Source organism: Leopardus geoffroyi, chromosome E2, assembly GCF_018350155.1.
Source record: "Leopardus geoffroyi isolate Oge1 chromosome E2, O.geoffroyi_Oge1_pat1.0, whole genome shotgun sequence".
Lineage (NCBI taxonomy): Eukaryota > Metazoa > Chordata > Mammalia > Carnivora > Felidae > Leopardus > Leopardus geoffroyi.
In genome coordinates, this window is record NC_059335.1 from 7,598,194 (window position 1) to 7,623,316 (window position 25,123).

Consider the following 25,123-nt stretch of genomic DNA (forward strand, 5'->3'; position numbering starts at 1 on the left):
CCACCACTCATCCGTCCGTCCGTCCGTCCGTCCGTCCATACGTACATTCCCCTACTTGCTCTTGAACTTGTTCACTCCTCCATTCAAACAGTCGATATTTATTGGCTGCTTACGGTGTGTCAGACAACGTGTCAAGCAGGAGGGATGCGACAATAAACAAAAGAAAGTGCTACCCGCCCCCTAGAGCTTAGGTGTTTGGCAGTCCTCCATGAGGCAAACTCCCTCCTGCCCGGGACCCTGCATGGGATGGTCCTGCCCACTGGAGTATTTCCCCATCTCTTCCCCATCTTCACCCGGTGTATACCTACTCACCCTTCAGAGCTCAGTTCAAACGTCACTTGGTCACTTCCTCGGGGGAGCTTTCCATGACCTCCTTCTTGGACACACATGGACTCTAATACATACAGATAGTTATCTGGTGATTATCTGTCTCCTCCACTAGACCCTGGGCCTTCCCAAGGCTGGGGGTTTTGTCCGCTTTGCTCCTAGCTGGATCCCTGGTGCCTAGAGCAGGGTCTGGCACACAGCAGATGCTCAGTAAGTGTTTCACAAATGGCTGCATGGATGGGATTAAATGAACACAGAGGACTCTGTCTCCCAGTTCCCTGCCCATCTCTCTGTGCAATTCCACACTCCCAGGGGCTACAATAGGCAAGGTCCTCACACTTCCTGCATGCAAACATCGTAGTGGCATAGTGGCGGAGGGCGAGGGTCTAGATTCAGACCCATGTGGGTTTTGAATCTCAACGCTGACACTTCCCAGCTGTGTGACCTCAGGCAGGGCATTTCCCTTCTCTGAGCCTCAATCTCCTCGCTTGTCAAATGCAGTTATAAAGAATGTAAGGGGCGTCTGGGTGGCTCAGTTGGGAGAGCATGTGACTCTTGATCTCTGCCACATGAGTATCAAGCCCCGTGCTGGGTGTAGAGTTTAAAAAAATAAAGAGGAGCGCCTGGGTGGCTCAGTCGGGTAAGCATCCAACTTAAGCTCAGGGTCATGATCTCACGGTCCGTGAGTTCAAGCCCCGTGTCGGGCTCTGTGCTGACAGCTCGGAGCCTGGAGCCTGCTCCGGATTCTGTGTCTCCCTCTCTCTCTGCCCCTCCTCCACTCACTCTCTGCCTCTCAAAAATAAACGTTAAAAAGGTAAAAAAAAAAGTTGGGATGAGCACTGGGTGTTGTATGGAAACCAATTTGACAGTTTCATATTTACAAAAATAATTTAAAAATAAATAAATAAAATAAATAGGTAAAAAAATAAATAAATAAAAAGTATATGAGCAAATGCATATAAGTTTTAATTATGACAATACTAAACAGGAACCGTTTTTTTTATTTGTTTTTTTTTTAATTTTTTTTTTTAACATTTATTTATTTTTGAGACAGAGAGAGACAGAGCATGAACAGGGGAGGGGCAGAGAGAGAGGGAGACACAGAATCCGAAACAGGCTCCAGGCTCTGAGCTGTCAGCATAGAGCCCGACGCGGGGCTTGAACTCATGGACCGTGAGATCATGACCTGAGCCAAAGTCGGACGCTTAACCAACTGAGCCACCCAGGCGCCCCCCGTTTTTTTTTTTTTTTTTTTTTTAGCATCTCATGTGAATTGAATTTAATCCTCAAAATAACTTAATGACGTGGAATCTGGGTTTTTTAAAAACTACCCTCGTTTACAGATGGGGAAACTGAGGCACTGAGAATATAAGCAATTCACAGGCAATATTGAGAGCAGACCTTGGATTTGAACCCTGGCCCTGCCATGTCCCAAACCACAGGCACAACCGGGACACCACAGCCGCCAGTCTATGAGTCGATGTCTCTCTGGAAACGTGTCCCAGAAGTCTGGCAAGCCCACGTATGTAGACATCTCTGGGTGTATGCATTGCTGCACACTTCCTTCTGTGTATCTCTTCCAGAACAGGGCTGCCTGTGGACTCTGGGCAGGCCAGCTGGGTGCGAAGGTCTAGTTGTGAGTGGGCTCATGGACTGCCATGGGGGGTCTGTGTGCATCATCTGGGCATGCGCCCCCCGTGCCAGCTTCCCTGGGTGCAAATGCAGGTCTATCGGGGAGAACGGAGAAGCACGGAGGATAGGATTCAAGGTGCACCAGGGAGGCACTCCTGGGGGATTCTACAGGGTGACAGTAACTGCAAATGTATACAAAGGTAGCAATAGGTGGGGAGGGGGTGGGATCTAGTTACAGGGAGGCTCTAGGGAACTTGTCTTAGAGTTGCCTTGGCAGAAGAAGAAAAATGTTTTTTAAACAAGGCTGAGCGGAATTGGAAAATGTGCCCCTCTTTTTTTTAAGTTTATTCATTTATTTTTGAACGAGAGAGAGAGACAGACAGACAGAGAGAGAGGCAGAGACAGAGAGAGAGCTCGCAGGAGGGGCAGAGAGAGGGAAAGACAGGATCAGAAGCAGGCTCCGCCCTGTCAGCACAGCCCACAATGTGAAAGCTCCAACCACAAACTCTGAGAACATAACCTGAGCCCAAGTCGGACGCTCAACGACTGAGCCACCCGGAAGCCCCCAAAATAATTTTTTACCCAAGAGATTATATTTCTATGAGTGTCACTGGGAGTAGGGGAGGCAGCACTGAGGAAGCCTGTGGCTCATCCCAGCCACCCCTGTGGGCTGCTGCCTGTGACGATGTGGCTCTGGACCTTCTCCAAGGGATTTAAACCTCTACGGACCTCAGTTTCCTCCTCTGTGAAATGGGGATAGCATAATTGCACCCACCTAACAGGGCCGGTGAAGATTAAACAAGGAAGCGCTTTCAAAGCACTTAGCTCAGTCGCAGTGGCAATTATCATTAACCGCTATTAATATGGCAGTAACAATTACTTGATGCTTTTGAGCAAGATTCATTAAGCACCTATTCGGTGCCAAGGCTTTATCTACGTTGCCTGGTTTTTTCAAACGTCTGGATCCCTTAGGAGACAGTTTTATTGTCTCCGTATTTTTTTGTGATGAGGAAACGACCTCAGGGAAAAGAGCGCGAGGGCACAAAGGCAGGAGCCGGCCCAGGCGGGGATCCAAACCCAGGTCCCTGCTAGGACCTCACACCGGGCTGAGATTCTCCACACCCGCTAACTCTGAGGCTCCGCCTCCCCTCCCACCGCCAGCCTCCAGAACTCCCCAGATGGGAGGACTCCAAGTCCCGGGTCCTGTGAAGGAAGGGCCAGGGGAGGAGTGGATTCCTGGATCTGAGAATGGAGGGGGGGTGGGAAGTCATTACCCTGGGTTCTGGGAGAAGTGACTGGGGTCCCAGATTTTTCCAGCTGAGAGAAGAGGGGCTGGGGGGCCTGGACCCCTAGATCCTGGGGCGCAGAGGGTCACGATCCCAGACAGCTGGTTCTTCCGCTGTGTAAGAGAGCTGGGTCTCGGACGCCTCGGTCCTGGGAAACCTCCCTCCTTCCTCGCTGCGGCCGCGCGATTTCTGCTCTCAAGCCGCAGGTTCGGAGGGGAGGAAGGAGGGGGTGCAAGGGGAGGAGCCGCGGACCTGCGCCAGGGGCGGGGGGAGGAGTCGAGCGGGCACCGCGGCGGGCGCGCGGGGCTGCGGCGGCGGCGGCGGCGGCGGCGGCGGCGGCTCCGGGTGAGTCCGCTCCTCCCCCCTCCCCCCTGCCCCAGCCCCCGCCCCAGGCCGATCCTGGGGGGAGGCCCCAGCGCGTAGGGGCGGGGGTAGGTGCAGAGGCGCGCGGATCTCCTCCCCGCGAGTGCGGGTGCCGCAGCGCTTGCTGGCCGCCCGGGGGAGGGGCACGTGGCCCTAGAAAGGGGGGTCCCGAAACACCTAGGTGTACCCCAACCTCACCCACCGATCCCCCGGAGGTGGGGATCGCTTACCCACTCCATGGCCCTTGAGGACTTAGGACTCCGCGGCCTCTCGGGGTCCAGGACATCATTCCTCCCCGCTGCAGCGCCTTGGGACCCCGGCATCTCATAACCCGCCCCCCCCCCACCTCCGAAAAAAATTCCCATCCTCTCTGCAGCCGGGAGGAGCATGAAGGACTTCAATTCCCAGCAGCCCATACAGCGCCGGGTCTGTGAAGTCTTTAGCCGCGGTAGCGCGAGGCCTGTCGGGAATTGTAGTCTCTAAGCTCAACGGGAGCTGGGGCCCCGGAGGTGGGAGGGGGTGGCTGGACCTCCCGGGGGTCGCCTGGGGTCGAGCAGCCGGTCCGAGGAGGACGAGACGTGAGGCTCGAACTGAGCTTTTTCTCCTGGCCACGGCCCCCAGATCCGGCTCCTCCTCCCACCACCTGGCGCGTGGGGACGGGTCCGCAGCCCCTTGTCCGCCCTACAACCCCCATGGGCTGCCGCCAGCCGCCGCCTCGGCTGCCACCCAGAACACGGCAGGGATAAGCGCAGGTGAGTCTGACCATGTCTGTCTCGGAGTCCTGGCCTTCTGCAACACCCCCACGACACCTGTCCATCCGTGAGCTCTGGTCTGCCCGTCCCTAATTTCCCCCTGCACTCTCCTTCCAGCCCATCTCTGATGTCTGCCTCCAAACCATGTGTGGCGAATTCCCCTTCGCCCCACATGCACCTCTTTCCTCCCGGTCCCCTGTCTCGTATGCCCCCACCCCCATCCAACCTTCCTTCTGCACCCATGTCTGTCTGCCCAGCCCTCCTTTGTATCCTCGCCCATCTGTGATCTCTGGCCATCGCCTGTCAGTCTGTCCTTTATTCCTGCACCCCATCCGTTCTGCCAACCACTGTTGCTCTTTCAAAGATATTTCTGTCCTGGCACTTCTAACTGTCCCTCTGTCCGCCCATCTCTTGCACTCCCATAAATTACACACTAGTCCATTCTTTATGGCTTGTCCATCCCAAATCACAATCCTTGACGTTCCCTGTGTCTGTTCATCTGTCCCTCCGTTCTGGGCCCCAGTTTGCCCTTCCCATTATCTCTGTCTCCCTTCCCCTTCTCTCTCCCTCCCTCAACTTGGTCCCTGTCTCTGCATCCTGCACCTCCCATCCCACCCCAGCCACCACCGCACACAACCATCTCTTCTCTCTCTAACCCCATTCCTCCCTTTCTCTCGGTCCTGTCCCCTTCTACCTGGACCTGGCCTGTTTCTCGTTCCTTGAACCCGCCAGGCCCCTGCTCATGCTGTTCCTGCTGCTCTGGATGCTTTACCCCATGCCAGCCCCACCACCCACTGCCGGTGGCCACAGAGAGCCCCCCAGCTGCCCACTTCCTAGTCCCTTTGTGATATTTCCTCTGTGCCTTTTAGAGCACCTCTCACAGTGTGAGCACGTCTTGTTTGTTGATGTGGTGTTTGTTGACTTGCTTACTCCGTGTGTCTCCTCTCACTGGATTGTAACACCAGGAAGTCGGGGACTGTGTGGGGCGCGTTCTCTGCTGGCTCTGCAGCATCTGGCACAGTGCCTGGCATGTAGCTGGTGCTCAATGAATATTCGTCGAATGCATGAACGAAGAATGGCTGTCCCCTCGTCTGCCCACGCCTAAATTCCGTCCCTTTGTCTGGGCACCCCTAATCTCTGTCTCTTTATCTGTCCTTAATCTCTGCCCCTTGACTGGCCTCCCTAGTCTCTTCCTCCTTGTCCGTTTGTCCCTGTTCTCTTTCCTCCTGTCCATTCACGCTGATCTCTGTCCTCTTGGTTGTCCAATCTGTTACTGTCTTCTTGCCTGCACCCCGAATTTCAGTCCTGTCTATCGGCCCCGGATTTCTTTCTCATCGTCTATCCCTCCCCAATCTACCTCCCCTGATCCACCTGGCCCCAATCTCTGTCCCCTCGCCTGTCCTCCCCTTTCTCTCTTTCCCTTTTTATCCTTTATCCATCCCTCTCTCAATCTCATCTCTCATCTGCACCCTCGTCCGGCCCCTTCCAAGCACAGAACCCACCGGCCACCATGTCGGGAGATTACGAGGATGACCTCTGCCGGCGGGCACTCATCCTGGTCTCGGACCTCTGTGCGCGGGTCCGAGATGCCGACACGAGTGACAGGTGCCAGGAGTTCAACGACCTGCGAATTCGAGGCTATCCCCGGGGCCCAGATGCAGGTCAGCACCCCCAGCTGTCTCGGCCAGCCCCCTGTCTCTGTTACGGTCAATATTTTCAGAGATTCAGAGCAGACTCGTTCAGCTTTCTGTTCTCTATGCGGCCCTGGCCAGTCCCTCTTAGGGTCTTGCCTCCATCCTGCTTGCTGCTGGTCCCCACACCTTTGATCTAAGGAGAAGGAACTAGGTGGGCCATTTGATTCCTGACCTTTTTGTGTTTGGCCCTGTGAGCCTCCTGCCCACTGCCCCCCACCCCAGCCACATACATGTCCCTTTCACATATCTGTTGTGTATCTTGCATAGTACTTAAAAGCTCAGGCTTTTGAGTCAGGCTGTCTGACTTGCCTGCATTCAAATCCCACTCCCCACCCCCCCCCCATGCCCCACCCCCGGCTACTTACTAATGGATGGCTTTAGGCAAGTAGCTCTTTTTCTGTGCCTCCGTTTCCTCCTGAAAATGGGGATAATAAAAGTGACTACCTCATGGGGTGGCTGAGTGACTCAAGTGATGTAACACATGTGAAGTGCTTAGAACAAGCTGGGCACACAGTGGTCATGCAATAAATGCTGGGATGTACTTACTGAGCACCGACCGTGTCCCAGGCAGTACGCAAGGTCCTTTGCATTGTTCATCAACCACCCACAACGCCCCTTTGCGGTACACAGAATCCTCATTTTCGATGGCGGAGGGGAGACTCAGAAGGGTGAAGTGACTTGCCCAAGGTCACCCAGCTAGGAAGCGGCAGGGTTCTGAACACCAGGAAATGTCATGAGTGGCCCTGAGGGACCCTGAGGAAGCATGCGTGTAGAAGTTATACCTAGAGCCACACTTGCTGAGTGCAGGGCGGAGCTCGACACCTTGCGCGCCAGATGTCCAGGGACAGTGATGAGGAATGAGGTCCAGAGAGCTGCCAGTTTGTGTTCAGAGTCTCACAGCCTGTAAGCAGAAGAGCCAGATTTGACCCCAGGAAGTCTAGTATACTATGGCAATTTGGGGGTCCCCAAGCCCACCCTCCGTTTCTATGATTCCCTAGAAGGACTCACAGAAATGCTGTTCTACTCCTGGGAACGCTTTATCCGGCAAAAGGATAGGGATGAACTTCTGCGAAGGGAAAGACACAGAGAGGAGGGTCCAGGAGAGACCAGGCGTGAGCTTCCAGTCTCGGTCACGTAGACGTGGCTGACCGCCCGTGTGGCTGACCTTCACCTCCGGCCCCTCCAGGGGCCAAGCTGATACGGCACGTCCTAGTCCCCCAGCGTCAATCACGCTGAGGACCATCTGGCAGGGCCCATGGTTCCACAGGTAAACAAAAACACTTTCAGGGAGGAAGTTCAAGGACTTAGCGGTTCCTTCCCAGGAGCCGATCCAGGGCCAAACATTTCCTTGGGCAAGGGTGATCTTTTACTGCACAGCTACGTCACCTTGCCAAGCCCAAATGGCTCCCCAGACCAGGCGGACAGAAATGAGAAATCTGTCAGAGTTTAGAGGATCGATGTTCTGACTTGGAGAGGGTCTGGGTCAGGCTGATGGTACAGGCAAGCAGCTCTTCGTTTTTTCTCTCCTCGTCTCCACCTTGTCCTCCCAAACGGCCCCCCTCTCTCCATTCTTCCCAGGCTCAGGAGGCTGGCAAGCCCTTGCTTTGGTTTTTGGCAGGTCCCCAGAACTCTAAGCAGATGTTGGTCACTTGGAAAGGAACACCCTAAGGGGCGGAGGGGAGTAGGAATTTCAGAGTTTGGCCATCGCCAGTTGTATGGCCCCACAGGGTCACTTCCTGTCTCTCAGAGCCTCCTCGTCCTCGTCTGTAAAATGGGATCGATCGCAGTGCCGTGCGGATTCACACCACAGACTGCTGACTTAGATGCCCTGGTCAGTTCGGGACGGGAGGGCATCCCCTCACCACCCGGCGTCCCCTGCAGGGACAGGACACAGCCAGTCCACTCAGCTGTCCTCGCTGCCAATAGCTTAGCCAATAGCTTCTCCCCACCCGCCATAATCTAGAGCCCGCACGGGTGCACGAAATACCCCTGTGTTCTCCCTCGCTGAGACCCAGGAGTCAATCCCAAAACAGAGTCACGTTCCCTGGAGGAGCCCTACTCCTGGCACCACTTCCTGAATGACCCAGGAACCTCTGGCTCGAGAACTAGGCTGTTCCCTGGGTTTCTCTGAAAGGCACATCAGCACACAGGAAGCATTTGCAAGGCGTTCGCCGTGGCGGCTGCTGATGCTGGCTTACACATGGCGGCAGCGGTATCGCCAAACGTAACGATATTTGTCAGTCGAATAATAACCCGCGTCCCAAATACCATTTCTTGGGAAATAGTGAAGCGTGACAGCTCTGGAGCCAGGCGCTCCGGGGTCAAGGTCTGACTCCAGCGCTGACCTGTGGGGACTCCGCACAGGAGACTTTGGGTCCATTGACCTCAGTTTCCTTTTGGGGAAAGCAGGTGTTAATAAGGTTGCCAAGCTCCCAGGGCGCCTGTCAGGCACGAGTAAACCAATGCCAATGAAGCACTTAGGTGTCTGGGACATAGTAACCACTCAGTAGACATCTCAGCGATGGGTCCCTTTTACCTCCACCGTAAGAGGCAGGACTTCCTATTTGGCAAACGGGGAACGTGGGGCTCAGGGTGCTTAAGATATGCTCCCGGGGCCACGCGGCAAACACAGATTTGAACTCTTGTCGTGGGAGGAGTCACGCCGGCTCCTCTCTCCTTGGTCATCTCCGAGCATTTGGGGGGACGTTGGGTGTGTCCTCTTCTAGAGAGGCAGCACGGGCTAGTGATTAAGAATCAGCTCTGAAGACAGACCGCGCTTTCAAATCCCAGATCTGTCCTTGACTGCTTGCGCAGCGTTATTCAAGTCGCTCCACCTCTCTGTGCCTCGGTTTCCTCATCTTTAAAACGGTTATATAGAGATACCCAGCCTGTGGGGCCGGGGAGTTGAAGTAAATGGACGTCAGGTGCCTAGGACAATGCATGGCGAATGCTAAAGGTTAGCTCTTTGGGGACAGCAGTGGGAGGATAAGCTCTGACCCCACCCTGACCCCTGACCTTTGTCCTCACTCTCTCCAGACATCTCCGTGAGCCTGCTGTCGGTCATCGTGACATTCTGTGGCATTGTCCTTCTGGGCGTCTCCCTCTTCGTGTCCTGGAAATTGTGCTGGGTGCCCTGGCGGGACAAGGGAGGCTCAGCGGTGGGCGGGGGCCCCCTGCGCAAAGACCTAGGCCCTGGGGTCGGGCTGGCAGGCCTGGTGGGCGGTGGCGGGCCCCACCTGGGGGCCGGCCTGGGTGGCCATCCTCTGCTGGGGGGTCCACACCACCACGCCCACACCGCCCACCATCCGCCCTTCGCTGAGCTGCTGGAGCCAGGCAGCCTAGGGGGCTCTGACCCCCCTGAGCCCTCGTACTTGGACATGGACTCGTATCCAGAGGCTGCGGCAGCTGCAGTGGCCGCTGGGGTCAAACCGAGCCAGACATCTCCTGAACTGCCCTCTGAGGGAGGTGCGGGCTCTGGGCTGCTCCTGCTGCCCCCCAGTGGTGGGGGCCTGCCCAGTGCCCAGTCGCATCAGCAGGTCACAAGCCTGGCACCCACCACCAGGTGAGACAGGCTACTGGGCTGGGGGTCCACTCTGAACTTCTGTTCCTCCTCTGTGTCTCTTTCCCAGATATGGTTCTCCTGAGCCCTGCAAGAGGTCCAGAGGCCTAGAGGTCCAGAGTCCTGAGTCCTGGGGCAGGAAGGGGCTGGGGGTGTGGACTCCTGGGTCCTGGGGAGAGAAGAGGCTAGGGCCCCAGACTCCAGGGTCTCAGGGAGGAGGAGCCTAGAGATCTGGACTCTCAGATTCAGAGAGCACAGGACTGCAGAATGAAGATTAGACCCCCCGAGGCCCTGAGACACAAAGCGATTCGTGTCTTTCACCCTAAGCCAGGATTGGTGGTGGGACCTGGGGATCCGTCTGATCGCTATCCGTCTGAGCATGTCATTGAGCACCTCATATGAACTAGACCCGAGCTGGGTGTTGGAAAAACAAGTGAGCGTGGCAGCCAGACCCTGCCGTCATGCCACGTACAGTCCGGGGCAAGTGGGTCCCCAGAGAGGCCAGCCCAGCCCAGCCGGGCCAGTGCTGCAGGAAAGTGGCTTAGGGGGCCACTTTAGCTGTGGGAGTCCAAGGAGTCGCTGATCCGGTCTGGGAGGGGGCTGGGGCCTTCCAGAGATGGCTGAGACCTACAGAGTGAGGAAGAGTTAGCCGGGCACAGAGGTAGGGGTGTGAGCCGGGCATTCCAGGAGGAGAGAGCGGCCCGTGCAAAGGCTAGAGAGGGAGGAGGTCGCAGTGCATTGTGGGAACTGCCAGCAGTCACTATGGCCTGCGAGTACGTGTGCGAAAAGGAGGAGATGTGGCTGCGGCTGTGGGTGGGGCCAGACCACACAAGGTATTGGGGCCTCGAATGCCTGGCTGAGGGGCGGGGACTCTGTCCTGTGAGCAGGAGGGAGAGGGCCAGTTTTGGGTGTAGAAAGACCTCTCTGGGGCCACATAGGGGTGGACTAGAGGGACAGACTGGAGGCCAGTAGTCCAGGCAGGAGAGGAGGAGGTTGAGCTGAGATTGTGGGCACGGGGAGGAAAGGGCAAGGTCAGGGGGCAGGAGAGATGAGACTCGGGGCGGATGGCTGTGGGGTAGGAGGGGTGGGGACAGGTGCTAACAGCACCCATCCTGGCCTGGTGATTGGGTGGGTGTCAGATCAGAGGATCTAGGAAGAGGAGTGGGTGTGAGGGAGACCTTGAGCTCATCTGGATCTTGTTGAGTGTAAGGCCTCTGGGGCAGTGTCCAGGGAAACTGCCTTCAGAAGGATCATCTTGGGCCCCAGACAGTGATGGGAGAAGGTCCCAGGACCCTGGTAATCCCAGGACCTGGCCAGGGGCCCAGGGGCTCATGGGAGATGTAATTTGGGGTCTCTGGGGAAGCCCCGCCCCCATTACATACATGGAGACACTGAGGCTCAGAGGGTGTCGGTGACCTGCTCAAAGTCACCCCGGGGAGCAAGGAGTGGCCGGGGGATCTGTAGCTGGAGCCCCCACCCCCACCCCCACATCCCTTTCCACGACTGGAACCTCCTGCTCCCCCCACCCCGGGCCTGCCTCTCAGCACATCTGGGGCTGCCCGTCGCTAGGGGCCCCGTCACGCGGACTTCACCCCGGGGGTGACTGTCCACGCGGGACAGGGCAGATGAGCCGGGGCCACAGGGACGGGGGAGTTCGGGAGAGGGGAGGGGCGGGCTTTGAGGAGGGGGGAGGCGAGGATGGCTCCGGCATCTGGCCTGCAGATCTCGGTGGAGCACGGGGACCCCGGAGGAGGAGCGGGTCTGGGAGAAGGCACTGAGCCCAGCAGGGAAGGGCGTGCAGGGTCTGGTGGGAGGCCGAGGCCGGGAGGCCAGGAGGCCCGGAGTGGATCCAGGCTGGAGCCCAGGAGACACATTTAGCAGACAAAAGGCTGTTGATGGGTGTGGAAACCTGGGACGCAGATGAGCCTGTCCAGGGAAAGCGTGTGTGTGTGTGTGCGTGTGTGTGTGTGTGTGTGTGTGTGTGTGTGTGTGTGTGTGTGTGAAGGGGAGAAGGGGCCCAGAGGGGCCCGAGAGGGGAGCTCTGGGCTTCCAGAATGTCCCATCGACACTAGGAACGGTGGAGAAGGGAGTTGAGAGAGAAAGGACAGGCCAGGTGGAGCGGTGGTCAGGTGGGAAATGTGATAACTGGGGCTAAGGCAGGTTGGGGAGATTTGAAGAAGGTTCAGGAGGTCTGGGCTGTGTGGGGCCTCTGGAGTCCAGAGAGGTTATTCTGGGTCATGCACTTGAGGTCAGGGGGAGGCTTCTGGAAGCCGGTGCATAAGCAGATGTTAGCTGGAGCTAGTTTAGAGACCGGGATACCCCGCACCACCCCCCCCCCAACACAGGTGGAGAAACTGAGGCTCAAAGAGCGCAAGTGGCTGGCTCGAGGTCATAGTGAACCAGGGTGGGATCTGTGGCCACCAGGATGCGGTGTTGGGGGAAGAGGCAGGGAGGAGTCTCCCGGGTCTTTAGATGGTGTCAAAGATCCCCACCTTTGCCAGTGGCCCCACCTTGGTCTTCCCCACCCCCCACAGGTACCCGGCCCTACCCCGGCCCCTCACCCAGCAGACCCTGACCCCTCAGCCGGACCCTGGCAGTGAGGAGCGGCCGCCTGCCCTACCCTTACCCTTGCCAGGCGGTGAGGAAAAAGCCAAACTCATCGGGCAGATCAAGCCCGAGCTGTACCAGGGGACTGGACCCGGTGGCCGGCGCGGTGGCGGGGCCGCGGGCTCGGGAGAGGCCGGAGGGGGGGCGCCCTGCGGCCGCATCAGTTTTGCCCTGCGGTACCTCTATGGCTCCGATCAGCTGGTGGTGCGGATCCTACAGGCCTTGGACCTCCCGGCCAAGGACTCCAATGGCTTCTCAGACCCCTACGTCAAGATCTACCTGCTGCCGGACCGCAAGAAAAAGTTCCAGACCAAGGTCCGGAGCGAGGGTCCTGGACATCCGGGTCCCACGGAGGAGGGGGAGGGGGTCTGACTCCTGAGGCTGAGGGAAGAGGGGCTGGGGGTCTGGACTCCCGGGTCCGAGGGAGGAGGGGTTTGGGGGTCTGGACTCCTGGGTCCTTTGGAAGCGGCTGATGGGTGTGGTGTCTGTCTGCCCCCTCCCCCACCCCCTGCAGGTGCACAGGAAGACTCTGAACCCCGTATTCAACGAGACATTCCAGTTCTCGGTGCCCCTGGCCGAGTTGGCCCAGCGCAAACTGCACTTTAGCGTCTATGACTTCGACCGCTTCTCACGGCACGACCTGATCGGCCAAGTGGTGCTGGACAACCTCCTGGAACTGGCTGAGCAGCCCCCCGACCGCCCACTATGGAGGGACATCGTGGAGGGCGGCTCGGTCAGTGGCCCCTGCATCCCTCTTCCTGGGGACCCAGGACCCCTCAGTTTCCGACCTCTCTGCCCTTGGACTTCATAACCCTCTAACTTCTTGACCCAGGCTTTTCTTTTGAAATTTATTTTATTGCAAAATATTGCAAGCATACAAGCAAAGTGTAGAGGTTGATATCATGGACCCTCATCCTCCCCCCCCCCCCCCCCCCCCCCCCCCCCCGTCAAATGCTGACATCATGCCTGGACCCCAGACCTCCCAACTTCTGACTCCCCCTTTGACATCTGATGGTAACAACTGGGAAAATTGTAACAGACACCCACCAACCACCTCCTCATAACTTCATGGTGTGATCCTACGGCGTTTGCCCTCTGACCCGAAATTCCTGACCTTTCACCGTCCTGACCCCGGAATTCCCAGCTTGTAGTTTTCTGACTTCCTTCACCTTCCAACCTCCTGGCTTTCCAGTTCCCAAGCTTCCTGAAACCCCAGCCCCTCTGATCTCTGAACATTTTACGTTTCAAACCCACGACCTCCAGATCTAAACTCATCCTCTGGTCTCTGCCTGAATCCTGATAGTCTCATCCCCCCGGGCCTCAGACATACCTGGGTCCCCAGTATCCCCACACCCCCACCCCAGTTCCTCCAGCAACCAGATTGTAGGGTCCACAACGCCCAGCACCGACCCCCTGCTACTGGCCAACTTCCTCTGTCCATCCAGTCGCTCCAACATGCTCGTTGGGTGTCCTGACCCCTTCTGCACCCCCAAGCCTCAAACCCCCAATTCCTAGGCCCTCTTGGGTCTGATCTGTGCATGTCACAACGTTCCAGCTGTCTGCCGATGTGGGGCAGCTGTGTGTGCACCGGGTGTGAGCCCTGTCCTAGCTTTGTCCAGATGATGGCCACACTCGAGGTCCTGCCCTCCTCTGAGCCTCAGTTTCGCCATCTGCATGATGACACAATTCCTACAGTCCCCTTCCTCCTGCCTCCACCTTGTCTCCTTGTGTCTGTCACTTCTTTCCTCCCCCCTCATTATCACCAGAGGTCTTCACTCATTTATTTGTGCCTTCATTCCTTAAACAGTTGGCTTTTTTCGTTTCAGGATCAGGCCCCGGGGACCCCACACAGTCCTCGGGGGTTCCAGGTCTAGGTGGGCACAGTTAGCTGTCAAGGGCAGGGAGTGGGGGGTCCAGGGACCTGGGCCTCATCAGTGTGGTAGGGAGGCCAGGGGCCCAGATGACGCCGAAGAACAGGGCAGGGCGGGTCGTGGGCCCGGGGCCAACTCGGCCCCCGTTCCAGGTCTGTGTGGGGTGTGCGAGTCTGTCTCCTCTGTGGCCTCACTTAGGGCTGGTGTGTCCCCTGCCCTCCCTAAGACTGACTTCTCAGTGTCTGTCACACTGTTTGGATCTCTGTCCCTCATTCTGGGTAGGTTTCTGTCTCTATTTCTCTCTCTCTCTCTCTCTCTCTCTGGGCCTTTGCCCTTCTCCCCACCTCATTCTGGGTCTCTTTCACTCTGTCTAGGTCTCCATACCCTCCACCAAATCTCTATACCCATTTCTTGGGATCTCCTGCCCCTTGGGGCTCTGGCACCCCCCCCCCCAACCCGGACTCTGTCTCTCTCCTCTGGGGCTCTGTCTCCCTCTCCTCCCGGTCTCTGTATTCTTCTTTCTGAAGTCTCGCTTATTGTCTGTCTGTATGTCTGTCTCTCTCTCTCTTTCTCTCTCTGAGTCTCTATGCCCCCTCTCTGGGTTTTCTTGCTTTAGGACTCTGTGGGTCTGCCTTTCAAGCTATAGCTCTCAGTGCCTTGGTCCTTGTCACAGCCTACATTTCACTGTGCGTGCGTGCTCTCTCTCTCTCTCTCCCTCTCTCTCCTGCTCCCTCCCTGCACTCGTGCCTCTTCCCATCCTCCCTGCAGAACAAACCAGCTTTGCTGGTGGCAGGCAGCTGCGACCAAGGAGTTACCAGGTTTGGCAGAGTCAGACTGTGAAGTGGGTGGGCAACCTGAGTCCTGGATGTCAGGGAGGAGAGCTGGAGGTTCCAGATGGGAGAGAACGTGAGGCAGAGACAGGGGAGACTGAGGCAGGGCACGGCTGAACCCCTTTCCCCAACTGCAGGAAAAGGCAGATCTCGGGGAGCTCAACTTCTCACTCTGCTACCTCCCCACCGCCGGGCGCCTCACCGTGACCATCATCAAAGCCTCTAACCTCAAAGCGATGGACCTCACTGGCTTCTCAGGTGGGTTCGTGAGGCGCTGGGACCTAATGGAGGAGCATCTGGGGGTCCGGGCTCCTGGGGCTGAGGGAGGAGGGGCTGGGGCTGAGGCCTCCTGGGTCTGAGGGAGGAGGAGCCGGGGTTCTGGATTCCTGGGTCTGAGGGAGGAGGGGCTGGGGGCCTGGACTCTCGGGTCTGAGGGATGAAGGGCTGGGGGCCCAGACTTCTGGGTCTGAGGGAGGAGGGATTGGGCGCAGGACTCCTGGGTCCGAGGGAGGGGGGGCTGGTGGCCTGGACTCCCGGGTCTGAGGGAGGAGGGGTCTGGGGACCCAGACTTCTGGGTCTGAGGGAGGAGGGGTTGGGGGCAGGACTCCTGGGTCCGAGGGAGGGGGGGCTGGTGGCCTGGACTCCCGGGTCTGAGGGAGGAGGGGTCTGGGGACCCAGACTTCTGGGTCTGAGGGAGGAGGGGTTGGGCGCAGGACTCCTGGGTCCGAGGGAGGGGGGGCTGGTGGCCTGGACTCCCGGGTCTGAGGGAGGAGGGGTCTGGGGACCCAGACTTCTGGGTCTGAGGGAGGAGGGGCTGGGGGCAGGACTCCTGGGTCTGAGGGAGGAGGGGTTGGGGGCTAGGATTCCTGAGTCTGAGGGAAGAGGGGTCTGGGGGCCCAGACTTCTGGGTCTGAGGGAGGAGGGGTTGGGGGCAGGACTCCTGGGTCTGAGGGAGGAAGGGCTGGGGGTGAGGACTCCTGAGTCGGAGGGAGGAGGGGCTGGGGGCCTAGACTTCTGTGTCTGAGGGAGGACGGCAATGGGGACCCAGACCCATGGGTTGGACTGGGGTCTGAGGGAGGAGGTCGAGTCGGTTCAGGGCTCTCCATGCCCACCCCCAGACCCCTACGTGAAGGCCTCTCTGATCAGTGAGGGGCGGCGTCTGAAGAAGCGGAAAACCTCTATCAAGAAGAACACGCTGAATCCCACGTACAACGAGGCGCTCGTGTTCGATGTGGCCCCGGAGAGCGTAGAGAGCGTGGGGCTCAGCATCGCGGTGGTAGACTATGATTGGTGAGGGTCATGGCCCGGGCCGGGGGGGGGGGGGGGGGGGGGGGGCGGGAGGCCAGGGGATGGGACCGAGCCCGCCCCCTCCCTCCCGAAGTGCTCAACGCCGCCCCCCCTCCCCCCCCCCCAGCATCGGGCACAACGAGGTGATCGGTGTGTGCCGCGTGGGCCCGGACGCCGCCGACCCCCACGGCCGAGAGCACTGGGCGGAGATGCTGGCCAACCCCCGCAAGCCCGTGGAACACTGGCATCAGCTGGTGGAGGTGAGCTGGGCGGCCTCCCAGTGACACTCGGGACGCCATTCATGCGTTCATCTAGCCATTCCGGCCTAGGTTGGACTCTAGACCACCTAGGTTGGAATCCCTGCTCTACCAACTTTAGCTGTGTGATTTAGGGCAAGTCACTTGACCTCTCTGTGTCTCAGGTAATTCTACTGAGAAATGAGGTTGTTGTTATTGTTTATAAATTTTTTTAAGTTTATTTATTTCTTTTTGAGAAAGAGTGAACATGAGCAGGGGAGGGGCAGAGAGAGAGAGAGAGAGAGAGAGAGAGAGAGAATCCCAAGCAGGCTCTGAGCTCTGAGCACAGAGCCGGATGAGGGGCTCGAACTCAACTAACCAGGAGATCATGACCTCAGCCAAAAATGAGAGTCGAATGCTTAACCGACTGAGCCACCCAGGCACCCCTGGGGTTGTTAATAGCATCTAAAGTTAGGACAGATAGGGGGATTCAGTGAGTTAATGCAGGATTCAGTGTCTGCCTCTCCTTAAGGGCTCAGCAAATGGTCAGCTACTGTTACTATTATTTCCCATGATACTAAGTCCAAAATAAAGGGGGGAAACTGAGTGAGGGAGCTGGGTTGGGTTTTTGGGGGGTTCGGTTTTGGTTCAGTTTGTTTTAAACAGGCTGTAGTTGAAAGTCAGTGGATTGTGGTGTACTGGGTGGGGATCAACAACTTTTTCTTTCTTTTTTTTTTTCTTTAATTAATTTTATTTATTTTTGAGAGAGATGAGGCGGGGGAGAAAGAGAATCTTAGGCAGGCTTCATGTGCAGCGTGGAGCCAGCTACAGGGCTCGATCTCAGGACCCTGAGATAGTGACCTGAGCTGAAATCAAGAGTCAGACTTAACCGACTGAGCTACCCAGATGCCCCCCAAATTTTTTCTTAAGAAGAAAATAAAGTCTTGGGGTGCCTGGGTGGCTCAGTCAGTTAAGCGTCCGACTTCAGCTCAGGTCTTGATCTCGCGGTTCATGGGTTCAAGCCCTGTGCCTGGAGCCTGCTTGGGATTCTCTCTCTTTCCCTCTTTCTCTTCCCTCCCCCACTCACGCTTTCTCTCTCTCCAAAATAAATAAACTAAAAAATAATAATAATAAAGCGATGTGCATTGCAGTATACTTCCTCTTCATTGTTTTCAACATTTTAAAAACTATTTTAACTTTCTGGGGAAAAAAATTAACCATAAAAAAGATGTAAAAAGAAGGCTGCTTATTTTTCCTTTTGTCTCAGTCTCTAATATGACACAGGACCGGCCTCTGTTTAAAATTTGATATTTTGGGGGCATCTGGGTGGCTCAGTCGGTTAAGTGTCCGACTTCGGCTCAGGTCATGATCTCACAGTTTGTGGGTTCGAGCCCTGAGTCGGGCTGTGTGCTGACAGCCCAGAGCCTGGAGCCTGCTTCAGATTCTGTCTCCTTCTCTCCCTGCCCTTCCCCCGCTCACACTCTGTCTCTCTCTGTCTCACTCTCTCAAAAATAAATAAACATTAAAAAATTTTTTTTAATTTGATATTTTGCACATCGTGGATTTTTTTTTTTTTCTTGGGTTAATCTTGATTTTTCAAAATATCGCATTGCAAGGGTAGTTCCCTTGATTGCCGAGTTTGGGCACAGCTGAAAGTTTGCACCCAGGGTGGACGGACTCCTCCTGGGCCTGACTGTAGCCTAGCTTTGGACTTTTCTTTGAGGGGTGAGGAGGGATTTTAAGCAGCAGAGCCCAGGGCTCAAGCCTGAGGTTTGAAAAGACCATGGCTCTATTTAGAGGGACAGATGGTAGCTCCTTTCTCCTTCCACCGCTCGCTCTTCCCCTAGTTTACTCGCTCATTTCACCAACTTCTCCAGAAGCTTCTGTGTGCTGTGCTCATGCTGGGCAATGCTGGGAGCACAGAGGGGGGTGGAATCCGGGCTGAGTGAGGTCCTGACCTTGACTTTCAGCTAGTGGCGCACCATAGCGCATGGCCCCAGAGGGTCTTTCTACCCCCCCCGCACTGACTCTGCCCCTTCTCGGCCCACAGCCCTCCCTGGCTCCCCAGAGGCTCCAAGACAGGGTCTCGGCTTCTCTGAGGCGAGTTGAGTGAAAAGGGAGGTTCGATGTCTTCTTGTGTTGCTTATTAGCGATTGTCTTGCCTTTTTCCCCCATATCTGAACCTTCTGGATTTCCTCATTTCAGGAAAAGACTTTGTCCAGCTTCACAAAAGGCAGCAAAGGATTGTCAGAGAAAGAGAACTCAGAGTGAGGGGTAAGGAACCCAGACCAGGGGAGGACGGAGGTTGGAGTCCTGGACTCCTGGGTCCGAGGGAGGAGGGGCTGGGAACCCGGAATGCTGGGCCAGATGACGGAGGGACAATGGGCCAGGATTCCTGAGTCCCTGGGAGTGTTGATGGAGCTACAGCAGGTCACAGGCCTGCTCTCTGCCGTCACTGACATCTCCTCCCTGCCGGTCCTGCAGGTCTGGCCTAGGCCCAGGATCGGACCAGGCCCCCTCAGGACCCCATCCCTTCCTGCCCGGACTGTGAATTCATCTCCTCGAAGCCATAACGTCCGAGCTGCGTGGTGCGGGGCTGCCTGGGCCCACCCATCCTTCTACCCCGCGAGGCGCGAGGGTGGGAGGCAGGCGGGCCCAGCTCCCTGTTTCAGGGTTGGGGGGGGGCATTCAGTCTCCACTGTGTCTGTCTTCCCTTCCCCAGGGCTCCTCTTCCAGGCAAGGGGCCATGCATGTCTGGGGGACCCCAGCCCCCCAAACCCTTCGTCTTTCTGTCTGTCTCTTTGCTGTTTGTCCAAGACTTGGTGTCCTGACCCTTGTTCTTGCTGTGAATGTCAACAGACCGATCCTCCGTATTCCCCCAGACACACACACACACCTGTGTCTACCCTTTCTGTTCAACACACCCTGCGTCTGGCCGATCCCCCCACTGCTGCTGCTACCAACACCGGAATAAACACACACCGTGGGTCTCACTCCACCTGGGGCTCCTGTTCTCTCTGGGACCGGGAAGCTGGGTTGGAACATCCTGGCTCTGGGTTCAGACCAAAGTTTTATTCACTGGCCGAGTGACCTCTGGCAACTAAATTGGTCTCTTTGGAGCCTGAGTTTGTAAATGTTACGTATGCCATGACCCTTATGATTGTAAGACACAAAATGCAACCCAAACTACCATAAGCCACAGGCAGAACTGAAAGCTCTTTGTACATGGTGAGTCTGAGCATACAGAAGGACTTCAGGCATGGTCAGATCAAGGTGTTCAAGTGACTCTGCATTGCTCCTTATGAACTCATTCTCAGGCAAGCCTTTGCAATAGTAATAAGCTTGGAACCATTTGGAGCTCCAAGCTTATAATGCTGTATCTGTTGTGATGGCTTCAGCTGCATAAAACAGAATTCCACCAGAAAGAGCTGAAAAGATAGAGATTTCTTTTGCTCACATAACAAACCTCTCAAAGACACGCAGGCCCGGTGTTAGTTCAGCTGCTCAGCAACGTCAGGCACAGGGTTGACATCTCTGAGATTCGTTTTGCCTTCCCTTCGTGAATACAGACCACGGCAGTACCGTGCATTACGTTCTCACACGGTAGCATCCAAAACAGGAAATGTGGGGGGGGGGGCGCCTGGGTGGCTCAGTCGGTTAAGCATCCGACTCCTGGTTTCGGCTCAGGTCGTGATCTCATGGTTCGTGAGTTCAAGCCCCACACTGGGCTCTGCGCTGGCAGCACGGAGCCTGCTTGGGATTCTTTCTCTCTCCCTCCCTCTGCCCCATCCCCCACTTGTGCTGTCTCTGTCTCTCTCAAAATAAATAAACTTTAAAAAATAAAAAAAATAAAAAATAAATAAAGCCGGAAGTGTGGCAGGGCCCTCCCCTTGTGTGTTGGTCCCTAGACAGGTTCTCCTTATTTTTTATTTGCCAGAACCGGGAGCAGTGGCCACCCCGGGTTGCAAAGCAGCCTGGGAAACCCATCTGTGTGGGTTTTGCCAGCAAGGCAGCACGGAGGGGGGAGTGATCGGTGGGCAGGAAATTAACGGGACCTACCGCAATCGCCCTCAGAAGATCATTTCAGAGGAGACAAAATTGGTTTCCCTCTCTCTCTCTCTCTCTCTCTGCTTCCGTACCATTGAGGAACAGTATTCTGACTGGTCCTGTGGTCCTGTTAGGGCCTTGGATGACCACTTCAGACCAGTCACGAATCCAGCTGGCAAGCTTCCTGTTGGCACCCTCTCCCATGACCGAGGCCCCCTCCCCTCCCCACCTTGCTGGGATTGGCTCAGGACCCCCTCAGGACCTCATCCCTTCCTGCCCAGCTGGGAATTCATCCCCTGAAATCATAAGTTTCTTTTTTTTTTTTTCTTCTAGTTTAATCACTTATTTTGAGAAAGAGCGAGAGCTCTTGAGCATGAGCGGGGGAGGGGCAGAGAAAGAGAGAGAGAGAGAGAGAGAGAGAGAGAGAGTCCCACGCAGGCTCTGTACCATCAGTGCAGAGCCTGACATTGGGGCTTGAACTCATGAACCGTGAGATCATGATCCAAGCTGAGATCCACAGTCAGACGCTTAACCGACGGAGCCACCCAGGTGCCCCCCTCTCTCCGCTTTTTAGAGAACATACAGCACTGATTTTTTTTTTTTTTTTCATTGAACTCCAGCTAGGGGTTCATTTTACTCTCTTTTCTCAAGGAGTGAGCAGCACTTCTCAAACCCTAATAAATGTCAAGGTTATAAAGATATAATCGCACTTGTAAAGTTCATCCTGAAGGTAAATAGGGCAGCCTATTAGCATCTACAAGAATTGCAAGCTAATTTTAACTTAATAAATATCCTGAAAATTCCCCTAAGGAGACAGTCCATCATGCCAAAGAGACTTATGCTTTAAAAAAAAGTTTTTTTAACGTTTATTCATTTTTAAGAGACAGAGCGTGAGTGGGGGAGGCACAGAGAGAGAGAGGGAGACACAGAATTGAAGCAGGCTCTAAGCTGTCAGCACAGAGCCCGACGCAGGGCTCGAACCCACGAACTGCGAGATCATGACCTGAGTCGAGGTCAGACACTTAACTGACTGAACCACCCGGCGCCCCCAAAGAAACTTATGTTTTAAATTAATGTCATGCTCTACCGGCTTCTTGGGCGTGCTGCTAGTTTACTTTTCTTGCAATCTGTGATGATGCCAGTATCTTCCACAAGAGTTTGTCTGGTACCCAATTGAGCTCGGAAGTCAGACGACCTCGATTCAAATCCCTCCTCCACGCCTATTAGCTCTGTGACTTTGGGCAAAGTGTCTAACCTCTCAATGTCTCAATTTCTTTAACTGTAAGATGGAGAAAGTGATAATGCCTACTTCCCAAGAATGTTACACGGATTGCGCGCCTGGGTGCCTCAGTTGGTTGGGCACCTGTTAGTGAGTTCGAGCCCCGCATCAGGGTCTCCGCTCTCAGCACAGAGCCCGCTTCGGATCCTCTGTCTGCCTCTCTCTCCGCCCCCTCCCGCCTGTGCTCTCTCAAAAATAAATAAACGTTAAAAAAGAAAAAAAGAATGTTACACAGATTAAATGAAAGGCTGTATAGCATTTAGCACACATTGGATGTGACCTGAAGGTTAGCTATTAACATTGATAATGATGATTATACTTGCTAATAATTATCATATATTATTAGAATATATCTGTGCATTAGGAAGCTTCATTTTATTTTATTATTTTTATAATATTTAATTTTTTTATTTGAGAGAGAGCAGGGGAGAGGAACAGAGGGAGGGGAGAGAATTTTAAGCAGGCTCCATACTGAGCGTGGGGCCCAACTCGGGCCTCGATTCCACAACCCTGGGATCATGACCTGAGCCAAAATCGAGGGTTGGGTGCTCAACCAACTAAGCCGCCCAGGCGTCCCCATAATCATTTTAACACTGACTGACTTCATATATGAGTGTCAGCTGTCCCAGAAGGCAGCAAGATGTTTCAGTGCGGGAAAATGTAAACAGGACAGTTTTTTTCACCAGTTTGCTTTGAAAAGGTATAACTTGGTTTTAATTGTTCCTGTTTCTTTTTTTTTCCCCTGCCCTTCTCTCTCTCTCTCTCTCTCGCTCTCTTTTTTAATATATGAAATTTATTGTCAAATTGGTTTCCATACAACACCCAGTGCTCATCCCAAAAGATGCCCTCTTCGATGCCCATCACCTACTCTCCCCTCCCTCCCTCTCTCTCTCTCTTTTAATGTTTATTTTTGAGAGAGAGAGCACAGGGAAGGAGGGAAGGAGCAGAGAGAGAGAGAGAGAGAGAGAGAGAGAGGATCCGAAGCGGTCTCTGTGCCAACAGCAGAGAGCCCCATGCAGGGGCCCAAACTCACAAACCATGAGATCATGACCCGAGCCACGCCAACGTTGGAGGCTTAACTGACTGAGCTGCCCAGGTACCCTTCTGCCCTTCTCTTATAAGGACACCAATCATTGGACTCAGGGATCACTCTTTTTTTTTTTTAATTTTTAAATTTTTATTCATTTTTGAGAGAGAGACAGAGCACAAGCAGGGGAGGGACAGAGAGAGAGGGAGACACAGAATCCGAAGCAGGCTCCAGGCTCTGGGTTGTCAGCACAGCATCTGACATGGGGCTCAAACTCACGGACCATGAGATCATGACCTGAGCTGAAGTCGGACGCTCAACCGACTGAGCCACCCAGGCGCCCCTATCAGTTTCTTATAAAGTTAACACAGGGGCGCCAGGGTGGCTCAGTCGGTTGAGCGTCCAGCTTCGGCTCAGGTCATGATCTCACAGTTTGTAAGTTCCAGCCCCATGTCGGGCTCTGTGCTGACAGCTCAGAGCCTGGAGCCTGCTTCGGACTCTGTGTCTCCCTCTCTCTCTGCCCCTCCCCTGCTTGTGCTCTGTATCTCTGTCAAAAATAAATAAACATTAAAAAAAATTTTTTTTAAGTTAACACAAACTTACCATGTGACTCAGCAATCTCACTCCTGAGTATTTACCCGTGAGAAGTAAAAGCCTATGTCCCCACAAATATTCACAGCCACCTTATTCATAATAGCCCCAGTCTGGAACACTGGGAACAATAGAAATGTCTATCTACAGGAGTGGATCAACAAATTGTATGTCCACAGGATGGAAGGCTACTCAGCAGTGGAAAGAACTACCCACTGATACGTGTAGTGGATAAATCTCAAAACCAGTATGTCTTGTGGAAAAAAAAAAAACAGACACAAAAGAGTACAAACAGCATGACTCCATTTATGTGAAATTGCAGACAAGGGAGCACTAATCTATAGGGACAGAAATCGATCAGGATCGCCTGGGGCTGAGGGAGTGGGGGTGGGAGACTGATTACACACTGACACAAAGGAACATTTGGGGATCACAGAACTGTTCTGTTTCTTTTTTATTATCATCATTTTAGTGAGGGAACACGAGTCGGGGAGAGGGACAGAGGGGGAGAGAAAGAGAGAGAGAGAGAATCCCAAGCAGGCTCCACACTCAGCACAGAGCCTGACATGGGGCTCGATCCCATGACCCTGGGACCATGAGCTGAAATCAAGAGTTGGATGCCCAACCCGCTGAGTCACCCAGGGGCCCCAGAACTGCCCTGTAAGTGAGCAGCTTATTAGTGTCACGTACATTCACGTTGTTGTGCAACCAATCTCCATTTTTTTTAAATTTAAGAGACAAAGAGCACAGGGAGAGGGACAGAGGGGGAGAGGGGCAGTGCTCTGCCACAGGGCTCGATCCCATGACCCTGGGATCGTGACCTGAGCCGAAATCAAGAGTCAGTGGCTCAACCAACTGAGCCACCCAGGCACCCCTTTCCATAACTCTTTTTATCTTGCAGAATGGAAGCTTTATACCCATGAAACGATAACTTCCCAATCCTCCTCCTCCCAGCCCCTGGCACCATTTGCCATCCTACTTTCTGTCTCTCTAAATGTGACTACTCTAGATATCTCATGTAAGTGGCCTCATACACTACTGTCCTTCGATTGTAACAAATGTACCACACTAATGAATGATGTTAATAACAGGGGGAATTAGGGGTAGGCCTACGAGGGTGGAGGGAATTAGGACCATATGGTATATGGTCCCCTCTAATGGTAAATGAGAGCTCTGTACTTTTCGTTCCATTTTTTTCTGTAAACCTAAAACTGCTTTTTAAAAAGGCAATTAATTTTTTAAATCGTGGGTATCAGCTGAGAAAAACAACAGGTGTCCGCTTTACGGGTCCATAGCTGCAGTAGGTGTCGACGCTAATAACAGCTTGCTTGTCTGGGTGTGATTATTAGAGACTAGAAGACAAAATAAAGGTGAATTCCCTTTGTATACTTAAGTATTTGAGGCCAAGGTCATTCATTATTCCTGGGCACACAGTTGCTCTCTTTCCCCTCTGATAGAGTTCTCCAGGCCTGCCTTTTCGACTCGGCTGGTGGAGAGAGGTAGCCAATCAAGAGTGGCTCACTTGTGACGTCGCCAGTCACCAAGGCCTCCAAGGACCCGGCGCACCGTGGCGCCCCCTGGCGGGGAAAGAGAGGCTGTGTCTGAGAGAGCCAATCTGGTCCGCTGACTCCGGCCGGGTGCCACACACCTCACGCCCCCTGGTGCCTCAAGTCACCTTCCGTCTCCACGTTGCCAGTGCCTGGTGGGAGAAACCCCGGCCGAGAGAGAGAAATGC

The 25,123-nt window shown here is 54.9% G+C and overlaps 1 protein-coding gene across 7 annotated transcripts; it reads left to right on the forward strand.

Annotated features, from left to right (window-relative positions):
• The first annotated feature begins 3,175 nt into the window (after window positions 1-3,175).
• Window positions 3,176-19,442, forward strand: SYT3 (synaptotagmin 3). 7 transcript variants are annotated; one of them, XM_045441716.1, is made up of 11 exons: window positions 3,176-3,451; window positions 4,230-4,360; window positions 4,478-6,021; window positions 9,091-9,616; window positions 12,148-12,535; window positions 12,735-12,953; window positions 15,059-15,179; window positions 16,040-16,211; window positions 16,336-16,468; window positions 18,650-18,718; window positions 18,929-19,442. In XM_045441716.1, the coding sequence occupies exons 3-10, from the start codon at window positions 5,871-5,873 to the stop codon at window positions 18,713-18,715; spliced, it is 1,776 nt and encodes a 591-aa protein (XP_045297672.1). In that variant the 5' UTR covers window positions 3,176-3,451; window positions 4,230-4,360; window positions 4,478-5,870; the 3' UTR covers window positions 18,716-18,718; window positions 18,929-19,442. The 7 variants fall into 7 exon arrangements, with proteins under 7 accessions (XP_045297672.1, XP_045297676.1, XP_045297673.1 ...); XM_045441720.1 differs by having other exon boundaries at window positions 3,286-3,451; window positions 5,851-6,021; XM_045441717.1 differs by lacking the exon at window positions 3,176-3,451 and adding an exon at window positions 3,528-3,590.
• The last annotated feature ends 5,681 nt before the right edge of the window (window positions 19,443-25,123 follow it).

Bases quoted from the DNA above. Each gene is read 5' to 3' on its own strand.
- SYT3 (XM_045441716.1), top strand. From the start codon at position 5,871: ATGTCGGGAGATTACGAGGATGACCTCTGCCGGCGGGCACTCATCCTG. The intron at 6,022-9,090 runs GTCAGCACCCCC...CACTCTCTCCAG, and splicing joins TCCCCGGGGCCCAGATGCAG to ACATCTCCGTGAGCCTGCTG. The intron at 15,180-16,039 runs GTGGGTTCGTGA...GCCCACCCCCAG, and splicing joins GGACCTCACTGGCTTCTCAG to ACCCCTACGTGAAGGCCTCT.